General features: G+C 33.7%; 2 protein-coding genes across 2 annotated transcripts in view; both read left to right on the forward strand.

The window, feature by feature from the left end:
* Positions 1-2,556, forward strand: part of LOC132743847 (microfibril-associated glycoprotein 4-like) — a 3,062-nt gene extending 506 nt beyond the window's left edge. Inside the window, exon 1 of the mRNA XM_060732419.1 lies at positions 1-2,556. This exon is cut by the window's left edge and continues 506 nt beyond it. Coding sequence (XP_060588402.1) covers positions 1-491 — 491 coding nt within the window. The 3' untranslated portion in view covers positions 492-2,556.
* Positions 2,557-9,110: 6,554 nt separating this feature from the next.
* On the forward strand, positions 9,111-10,632 carry LOC132743858 (microfibril-associated glycoprotein 4-like). The gene has a single exon (XM_060732434.1). The coding sequence runs from the start codon at positions 9,188-9,190 to the stop codon at positions 10,112-10,114; it is 927 nt and encodes a 308-aa protein (XP_060588417.1). The 5' UTR covers positions 9,111-9,187; the 3' UTR covers positions 10,115-10,632.
* The last annotated feature ends 949 nt before the right edge of the window (positions 10,633-11,581 follow it).

An 11,581-nucleotide genomic window follows, 5' to 3' on the forward strand; every position in this document is an offset into this window, starting at 1 on the left:
GAAGAGTTTCCGATAGTAACTTTTATCAAAATTGGGATATGTATGAAAGAGGGTTTGGTGAACTCGACGGAAACTTTTGGCTTGGTAATCGCTTCATACACCTGATCACAAGTCAGGCAAAATACGAACTTCGTGTTGACTTGGTGAGTTCTACTGGGGAAATGGCCTATGCTGAGTACAAAGAATTTTCGGTTGGAGATGTCTTGTCTGGCTACAGGCTGTATGTTGACAAGTTTAGTGGTACGGCTGGTGACAGTTTATCCTATCATAATAGAATGCCATTTTCTACCTTTGATCGGGACAATGACCAAGACAGTATTAACTGTGCTGTGGTACGTCACGGTGCTTGGTGGTATAAAGAGTGTCTTCATTCCAACCTCAATGGAGACTATGGTAACAGTAAGGCATATATAGGCCCAATTTGGTACCACTGGAAGGGAGCTACAGACCCTATGAAGAATGTAGAAATGAAAATTCGCCGAGTAAAATAGTTTTGCATATATTATTCTATGACTGAATTAAAGCAGTAACTCATCATACTTTTATGTCATAACACTACCTGTATGTTTGACCTTTGTGTTTAGTAATATAAACATATATGAACGCTAAGTAGTAAAATACAGCTTTAAGAGCATTCATTAGATTCATGTATAAATGCATGAAAACATATTTTAACTACAAAATTAATAGGATCTGGTAAATATTGGGTAAGGTCTTCTGCCCGTATTGCGATTTTCACTTGCTTGACTAGTCCTGTTATGTCTTGGACAATAGTGGGATCATATTGTGAAATAATTGTTCACTTTGTGATTTGGCTATATGGACCAATTCTTTTCAATTTTAGCTATGGGCCAATCTTCAAACATCAAAATCGCCGCCATTTTCGAGATGGCCGCCAAGAATGTAACAATAAGTGACACTAAAAATACTGTTTGATAAATTCATAAATAGTTATTAAATTTATTAATTATATTTTGCACACATATAAATCAGTGTTTGTCTCTAATAAGATTTGAATTTAATGCTGCATTTATTTAAAATGTCTTCCAAAATGGCCGCGAAATGCATAAAAAGTGTTTTTTTTTTATGTTTCAAAGTTATTCGTGCATTCATTACTTCTATTTTGATTGTGTATCACTCGCAGTCATAAATACGTTTAACAAACCAAGAATTTTACTAACTACCTCGTAAATTATTACTCAGACCCTGAACTGCGCCCATAAGTCTATCCTCGGTCACAGTCTCCACCACACAGACAAACAAAGAGCTGTGCACAGCAGGTCATCTTCGATACATGTATAGACCCCACACGACAACCAATCTGGGTACTACATCTTCACTTCAGTAACTCCTGACAAGACTCGAATGCCTGTTGTAATTTTGTCCAGAAAGGCTCCCGTGCATTATCCTGACCTTTCACCCAACACCAGTTACTTTGACAATGAAGTTCGGGGAGGGCAAAAGCGGAACATTCAGTTTAAAGAAATCGATCTGATTTTATTTTATTCTATTAATAAATCTTTAGGCCCCCGGCTATGCTCTTTTTTATCGGAGCTAAAATAATTTAACTGCGGTTTAAATCATATTCATGCGGGAGATTATTAAATATTTATAATGAATGAAATAAGAGCGTCCAAAGCAGGCCTTCACGCTTACACACAAGGGAATTTGAGGTAATTCACTGTCCCACATTATTTTATGTGAAGCTGGCTTCACATGGTTTTATGTGAAGTTGGCATACTTTACATGCTGGGAAATGTGAACTTGTACACTTTTTTCAGTGAAGTCTGAGTAGTATATAATATGAAAAACAAGATCAACAAGGAAAGGCGGCGTTCAATGAACGCAACCCCCATATGACCCAGCAACAAGAACCAATGGCAAGGAGCCCAGGCGGACCCCAAACATAAAAAGGACAGGGCAACGACACGTTAATCATTAAATGATAAATAATTTGTAACTGATTAGGAATTCAAAGAAAATAATAATAGGCCCACAAAGGGGAAGGGGACAGGATACCGGGGGAAGGGGGGGGGGGTTAATCAAAGAAATAAAAACTAGAGGCAATGGGGAAGATACTTACCGAAGACGAGAAAACAACAAGGGACACAAGCAAAAGTGTCACCAAAACAGTATGAAACAACATAGACATACATCTGAGGAACACAGTGGGGCGCCGCCTTGGAACGGTCAGCAGCATAATAATGACTGCTGGGGAGTTTAAACCGGTTAATGGTGCACCAAACCTCGCTCTTAGCCCCACCATGTTCCTATAAACTGACGTGAGTTCATTTGCAGGGACACACACGTAAACATCTTGCCAAGTACAGTTTTTATTCAATAAACAACAACAAATCTTTAAGATACTTAATTATTTTTTACAAGTCATTACGAAGAATTATCATTTTTGATAGGTGATGTTTTAAGTATTGTGCTGTGTTGTTGACGTAAGATGTTCTTATATTAATTTCTCATAAAATATATTTGTGATTGACTGTTGTAAGAGAATATAATAATTTGCGTTTATCTAATAAATAAATTTCACTTATAAGTTTACTGCAAGACTTAGTTTTTAATATATCAATTGGTTTATCACTAGACTTAGTTTTAAATAGAAAGTAAAGCTGAAAGTTGACCAATATCACTACAGTACTAATAACAGTTATTGCCCATTGTTATCCAAGTTCGGAATCCATGTCTCGAGCTACCATTTGTGATTGCCTGATGTTTGTGTCCAAATGCCGTAACAATAGATTATATTTACATTTTTGCCTGTACGTCCATCTGTCCGTCTCTTCGATGATTTCATCACGCATGAACCTGGATACTAGTTCAAAATCTTACGACCAATTTCTATTTTAAGAGAAATCTTGAAATAAATCTTCTTTCCTCAAAATATCATAAGAAGGTCTATAAAGCAAAATCTGTCGTAACTTTACGATAGGTGTTCCTCATTCGTAAGTGTATTTAATTGTCTTTTAACACGTAAAATCACGTATCAGAACAGAAGCATACAAAAATGGAAAAACAAATATAGGCTATATGCAAACATTATGTTGAAATATTGTACAAATATGTTTTTTTTAAACTGATGAATATGATGTGATATGTACTAGCAATTTTATATTGACCTCGGCGATAGCCGAGGTCAATATTTATTTTTCACTTCAAAGATAAATCACATCATATTCATCCGGTAAAAAGTACATATATGTTTTTTATATGATTTATTTAACTCGCTTTTATATGGGATATTAAATCTGCCATTGAATACGACAGAAATCGACGTTTTTTTCCAGTTAGATAACTATTCCATTATTTGGCGCTGTATTTTAATGGGCATTGACACGCAAAATTAAATTTTTTAAAGAGGATAGATATCTTAATCTTAAATAATATATATTGGACTTGTATTTGCAAAACGTTTTTCAAAAATAATAACAACAAACTTAACGTGACGTCACGTTATAGCTCACGTTTTTTCTGGACTTTCCAGAAAATATATTTCTAAAAAACAAAAACATTGAATTGATATCTATAATATGAAAATCTATATTTTCGGTAAAAACGGTTAATTATTCGACCAAAGGGTCGCTATAACCAGCGATTCAGAAGGAATCTAAGCGATCAAATGTCCTTTGAAATATAATAAAAAAAATCTGTATCAACAGTCAAGTATTGAATGTATGAAGGAAGTTTAGAACGTAAACACTGCTTTAAATAATTCAAAGGTTATTTACCTTTAGAAAAACAAAACGTTGCCACATATCTCTATTGTAAACAAATTGTTTATATTTTTTTTCAGTTTTGTTTCAACATACCTAAACATGAGATATAATCAAGGAAAATATCGCTTTAAAAATGATCTGTTTGACGGTAAAACAAACACTACAAGGTCCCTGAAAAATTATAATTTTACAAGTGCGCAATATGTCAGAAGAGACTTATTGTTTTTAACAATTTTCCCTCAACTTTACCCTTTCAAATTTCATCGAGTTAATATTAATGCCTTACAAGTCTGGCTAGATTTGACTAGCACAGTAAATGTATTTAATGTAGATGAGGTGAAGGTAGATGAGGTGTTTTAAAAATGTTGACCGGTGGGTTCCACTCTGTTGCCCTTGAGCAATTTTCGACAAAAATAAGATGATGCCCAAGATGGCGGATATTGATGAAAAATAGATAAATAGCTTAGGATTTTGTATTGAAATATAACAATAGTAAAAGAGATGATACTGTTATAATTAAAATTTTGATGAAATTGAAAATATTATTTTAGACTCATGTATCAAATTATTGGAAGTGTAAAAGCATTAAATTTACATAAAGCAACATGTGGCCCCTTGTTCCACAATACTTAGTTAACGGTCTAAATGTTTTGTTCCGAAGGAACAGAAACAAATATAACAACACACAGTGGAGCGGAGCAACTTTTAACACCTGCGATACGGCATTTGACATCTGCTGTTTTGAAGTATATACATCTAAAAAGGACATGAAAAAAGCATATAACGACAAACATTGCACTAATATTTTGAATTGTACACAGAAAAATAACACCATGTTTCTTGTTTATTTGGAATTCACTAGAAAAAATATCTTATATTGTCTGTTTAAAATAGCTTCATGGCAATGTAAACCTTGTTAGCTATCAATAGCGCTGTTATATTTACGGTCCTTCTGGACCATTGATTCCAATGCTTTAGGTGTTCAATACTGCTTAATTGAGTCGGTGTAAAGATACGTTGCACCTTTTCATAGTCAGTACCGGAAATGGCAAGCTATTGTCCTCTAGCACTGGTTTAAGCAGAATTTAATGATCAATTTTGGAATTTAGAAACATCATCAGATGTGTTCATACGGCTGTTATCATAGAACTTTTAATATGACACGTTAGTGCCACTCCACAAAAAGCGGTGTATGGTCCCCAAATAAAGAATACGTGTGTCGTAAACGAAAAAACAATGGGCGGAACTGAAGAAAATGGATTTTTGGAAGGGGACCAAATGTTATGAAGACCAAATATCACAGATAAGCTACCACAATACCAATTTAAAAAGCTGACAATATATCCTAAGGGCGACTATATACAGTATTCAAGTAGGAAATACCGGAATCCTCGAAAAAGCAAAAACCAAATAGAAAAAAGATCTAACAATACCATCAACTCATCAATAATTACGCGCCCTCCTGACATATGTCTTGTTTTAACAAGATTCTACCGAATATTTGCAAGATCATCGATTATGTTATATATCTATATTTTGTTTTTTTTAGTGTTTTTAAACATTTAAACATATATATTTTTATAAAAAATTAATGCTCTCTTATCAAAGTGCAAAACTTTTAGACACGACATCTGCCATTTTATCTTATATTTAAAGAGCCTTTTTTCTTTTAAAAATCTGGAAGTAAAGTGATCCCTCTGAAGTTATGTACAACAATTACATGTATGTTAAACATTACTCGGCAGCAATAAAATCGTATTTTTGTTTAAACATAGTTTAAACAAATTCACAGTTTATATACAAATAATACCAGTAATAATGTACACAATACAAACATGAATTGTTGAAAAAAAGATTGGGCCCAAAACCTGAGCTTATGAAGTTCTTCTCCTTATAGATTTATAGTGTAGAAAATAAGGTATGACAGTATACGTTACTTACTTGAAATATATCTGATTTTACATTCTTTTTTTGTGTCGCCTCTACGGAGTAGTGGCGACAAATAGGGATCACTTCTCCGTCGTCTGTCTGTCCGTCTGTCTGTCTGTCTGTCTGTCCATCCGTCCGTCACAAAACTTGTCCGGACTACTCCTCATAAACTACTGGTGCAATTTCATCCAAACTTTACAGGAATGATCAGTACCAAGTCTAGTTGTGCATATTGTCAGCATTTTCCGGTTCAATGATTTTTGTTTGAGTTATGGCCCTTTAATAATTTTTATTTTTAAAGTTTGTCCAGACTACTTCTCTTATACCACTTATGCAATTTCAATGAAACTTTACAGGATTGATCTGTAGCTCAAGTCCTTGCGCATATTGCACGGGTTTTCCGGTTGAATGATTTTTGGCCTAGTTATGGCCCTTTGATAAAAAGGTGTTTTTTTCTGTGTGTTGCCAGATACGCAAAAGCTTGTCCGGACTACTCCTCATAAACTACTGGTGCAATTTTATCCAAATTTTACAGGAATGATCAGTACAAAGTGGTTAGTCTAGTTGTGCACTGTCCGTCTGTCTGTCCGTCTGTCACAAAATTTGTCCCAACATGAAATTGGCCATCATGAGGCGACACATGTGATTACTGATCGCTCTTGTAAGTAAGTAAAGTCAAAATTGTTTCTAACATTTAAAATTGTATTAAAGGGAAAAAGAGAGAAGTGAATTATCGGATAGGAACTAGAAATGTGTAAATAGGGCATATACCCTAAAGTGTGCTTTAAAATAAATAAAAACAAGCAAAACCCAAATGCAAAACTAACAAAAATGACCAACATTTCTGTTAAGTTTCATGACTATAAGTCAAATACTTTTTAGGCTACGCATGACACAAGTTGAACATTGCAATTCTTTACTAAGTTAAGGGCATTTACTCTACTGAACAGTTCTATAAGCAAACCTCACAAAGAAACATGCTGTCCAAAATTTCTGTAAAGTTCCACGATTCTAGGTCAGATAATTTTTGAGCTACGCACGACACAAATTAAAACAAATGCCCATTTATACTAATTCAATAGCAATAACTCAACACAAATTGAATTGATCCACACGCGAAACTCCAGGTGTACAGCAGTTTAAATGCAATCCCTCCTCTTCGATGTATCCGACACACCCTCAAATATTCACCCATTGTACCAAATGAAAAATCTAAAACGACAGTTGAAATATGACCCCGGGATTTGCCAATATTGAACCCAAAGTCACGATTATGTCAGTTTTGCGGGCCAATTTTTTGTCGGGAAGCCCAAACCTGTTCTGCACATCGTCTCATGAAAAAAATGATTTATGTCAAAAAGTTTTCATATCTTTCTTCCGGCTTAAAAGATACAGAGCGGACACGAATTTGAGAATGTATACAAAATATCTGATTGTGACCTTGACCTAAGGATTTTTATTTTTTTGAAATATCTAGTAAAATAAATGCTCCTAAACTAATACACTATACACAATGCAAACATATTGTCTACTTTTTAGTCAGTCTTTTTTATGTAGAAGCCAATTGACCCGTGTTTTTCTTTGTATACACGTTACTTTAAATTTTGTATCGAACCAGCTGTTATTACCAGTAAAGCATGCTATTGTCGTTTACATTTCAGGAACATCAAAGAAAAACCGCCGCATACCCATGCAATAATCACAAATTATTTTTAAATTGGCGATGTACTAAAATCAAAATGATCAAAAATTAAAAGCATATATCTTCATATTTCATAAAGAGATCAGAAAGAGTTTTCCTTATAGACTTGTTTCTTAGAAGTTATTTTCATGGGAATTTAATTTTCTTCAAAAATCTGTAAAATTTAAATCTTAGAAGTATGTAATATGTTCCATAAATGTTAAGGTTTTTCAAATTGTATCAATTTGATAATCACGTAAATTCGTTTTTTTAATTTTTAGATGATTAAATTATGACGAAATTATTTCATCAAAATGTTTGATTTCAGTTTTTATTTATAATGAGATCTGCATAATGTGTAGAATATTTTGGAAACACATAAACCAATCTATCATTATCATTAAGCTCATTTACGAATACTATGCCTTGGGAGAAACGTACCTGTGATCTTTCGCCAAAATTGAAAATCCAATTAAATGAAGTTCCCAAGTCTGATTTTTTCTACGAAACTAATGAAGTAATGTAGTACATGTATCATGAATTGTTAAGATATGAATTTAGTTGATTTCAGAAAGTGATTAGGATTTATTGTTAATGATATTTTGTGAGTACACTGTAAGTCGAAAAAAAAAAACACATTTTGTGTTGATCATGTAGCAAGTGAGAGGGATAATTCCGTTTTTCTCATTTATGAGTCATATTGTCATAACTTTTTATCACACCAAAACGTTAAGTTAAATAATTTAATTATTTATAGCATTTAATGGTGATTTTCAATTCAACTTTATAACTAGTATGTCAAACGTATTTGTCACATCAATTTAATCTCAGGATTAAAACTACTTTTACTATACATGCAGCGCACAGACATTCTTCATGTAAACATGTCGACATTACATTCACAAAATTCAACAACAGTCAAATGCAACCGTTTTAAAATTTACACAAAAAAAACCGAAAAGGTTTAAAATGTTTAAAAAATATGTCGCACATCTTATTGCCTAAAAATCTTGAACGAGACTTTAAAATCGGAGGAAACACTGTAGCATATTTCAATGTTGCACGGGGTCTTGATATGATGAACAATTTTACCAACTTACATCAGTTTCCCTTTTTTACGTGACAAAGTTTCAGATGGGATAAATATGGCAGGAAAGACTGACTGGTGAATTCGAAATTTGACTTTGCTCATTGCCCATTCAAAATGTGATATAAGAAAAACTCTGTTCAATACGTTATAAATGTTATATGTTATAAAAACTCAAGCAGTGTTTTCCTTGTGTACACGTTTTGGTGGAAATGAAAGGCAAATATTTAGATATTTAGATAATCTACTACATGTTTTAAATCTATGAAGATAAAAGAAGGTTCATATTACTTTTTTGTTTCCTTGTTTACAGACACGAAGTTAATTGTGTATACATTTGTATTTTATCATGAAAATCACACTAGTGAGACTACAAGGGAGATTTCTAATATCAAATGAGGCCAAATCAAACGAAATGTTATGGATTTACTTAATTGGTTAAAATTTCTGTTCAGTAAATCAGATTAACCCATTTGCTGTCTTTTTATATGAAAAACTAATCACATTTTTCTTTGTAAAATTGCAATATGTATCTTATTTCATTGAGCTGATAACAGATAGCGGAGAAAGAAAGTAAGATTCCGTTGGTAAATCATGTAAATGAGAAACATGCATTATTTTCTTTGGTCTTTTGTTTGCTGTTGTCATACAATAATTCTATTTAAGATTGACTATTGTCACGAACGTTTGCAAAATATATAAATATAATAAACTTGACAGTGTAGCTGTTTAAAAATACAATTATTGCAATTAGTGTTCACAATGGATTTGATAATATTTTGTATAGTTCTAACCTTTGGAACTGTGTTTTCTGCACCTGCAGGCAATCTTTATATTCCCTTACTTAAGCTGATTCCGAACGATAACACTGAGTTGGAAAATGAGTCGGATAATCAGTGTGTTACAAAAGAACACATAAATGCAATCATTGGTAATCTGTCAAATCATTCGAAGGATGCTATAGGGATCAATTATGCCACGAAAGCTGATATAGCCGAGTTGAATAGAAAACTAGATAACATATCTGCGATGATCATGAAACAGATCAAACAAAAAATGCCAATCGACTGTGAAGATAGTCAAAAGGAAGATTACCGAACAACTGGTGTCTATACAATATACCCGTACGGAGGACCGAAAGGGATATCTGTTCGATGCGATATGGATACATCGATTGGCGGATGGACTGTAATTCAAAGAAGAGTTTCCGATAGTAATTTTTATCAAAATTGGGATATGTACGAAAGAGGGTTTGGTGAACTAGACGGAAACTTTTGGCTTGGTAATCGCTACATTCACCTGATCACAAGTCAGGCAAAATACGAACTTCGTGTTGACTTGGTGAGTTCTACTGGGGACACGGCCTATGCTGAGTACAAAGAATTTTCGGTTGGAGATGTCTTGTCTAGCTACAGGCTGTATGTTGACAAGTTTAGTGGTACAGCTAGTGACAGTTTATCCTATCATAATAGAATGCCATTTTCTACCTTTGATCGGGACAATGACCAAGGCGGCCAGAACTGTGCTGTGATACGTCACGGTGCTTGGTGGTATAAATCGTGTCTTGCTTCCAATCTCAATGGAGACTATGGTAACACTAAATCAAGCATAGGACCTATTTGGTACCCCTGGAAGGGAGATACAGACCCTATGAAGAATATGGAAATGAAAATTCGCCGAGTAAAATAGTTTTGCATGTATTATAAAGCAGTAACTCATCATACTTTTATGTCATAACACTACCTGTATGTTTGATCTTTGTTTTAGAAATGTAAAAATGTGATCGCTAATTTGTAAAATACAGCTTTAAACGCATTCCTTAAATTCATGTTTAAATGCATGAAAACATATTTTATTTTTTAAATCTTTAAGTACAAAGTTAAAAGAATCTGTTAGATACTAGTATTGGGTAAGGTCTTTCTGCCCGTCTTGCGATTGTCACTGCTTGACCAGTCCACCAGTCTTGTCCTGTCTTAGGCAATAGTGGGATCATATGGTGAAATAACTGTTCACTTTGTGACTTGACACTATGAAACTATTCTTTTCAATTTAAGCTATGGACCAATCTTCAAGCATCAAAATGGCTACCATTTTCGAGATGGCCGCCAAGATGGCTTCTATAAGATGAAACAATTAGTGACACTGAAAATACTGTGAATTCATATATTTTTATTAAATTTATTAAATTCATGTTGCATACATATAAATCAGTGTTTATTTCTTATAAGTATTTGAATTTAAGTACTACATTTATTTAACATGTCTTTCAAAATGGCCGCGTAATGCACAAAAAATGTGTTTTTAAGTTTAATAAATGATGTATTCATTACTTATATTTTGACTGTGTATCACTCGCAGCCATAGATACGTTTAACAAACCAAGAATATTACTAACTACACCGTAAATAATCACTTATACCCTGAACTTCGCCAATAAGTCTATCCTCGGTCATAGTCTCCACCACACAGATCAACAGTTGTGCACAGCAGGTCAGCTTTGATACGTTTGCATCTTCCACAACCAATCTGGGTACTTCAACTACAATTCAGTAACTCCTGGCAAGACTCGACTGCCTTTTGTAATGTTGTCCAGAACGACTCCCATGTATTATCCTGACCTTTCATCCAACCGCAGTTACTTGGACAATGAAGTTCGGGGAGGGCAAAAGCGGAACATTCAGTTTAAAGAAATCGATTTGATTTGATTTTATTTATTAAAAAGTCTTTAGGCCTCCTACTATGCTCTTTTTGACCGGAGCTAAAATGATTTAACTGTGGCTTAAATCATATTCATGCGGGAGCTAAAATATTTCTAATGAATGAAATAAGAGCGTTAAAAGCAGGCCTTTACGCTTACACATAAGGGAATTTGAGGTAATTCACAGTCCCACATTATTTTATGTGAAGCTGGGTTCACATGGTTTTATGTGAAGTTGGCATATTTTACAAGCTGGGAAATGTGAACTTGTACACTTTTTTCAGTGAAGTCTGAGTTGTATATAAGCTGGCGTTAGTTCATTTGCAGGGATACACATTTAAACAACGTGCCAAGTACAGTTTTTATTCAATAAACAACATATCTTTAAGGTACTTAATTATTTTCTTCAAGTCTTTACGAAGAATTATCATTTTTTGATAGGTGATATTTTAAGTATT

Source organism: Ruditapes philippinarum, unplaced genomic scaffold (assembly GCF_026571515.1).
Source record: "Ruditapes philippinarum isolate M1 unplaced genomic scaffold, ASM2657151v2 ctg104_1_1_1_1, whole genome shotgun sequence".
Classification (NCBI taxonomy): Eukaryota; Metazoa; Mollusca; class Bivalvia; order Venerida; family Veneridae; genus Ruditapes; species Ruditapes philippinarum.

Excerpts from the sequence above, each read along its gene's own strand:
- LOC132743858 (XM_060732434.1), top strand. The coding sequence starts at position 9,188 with ATGGATTTGATAATATTTTGTATAGTTCTAACCTTTGGAACTGTGTTT.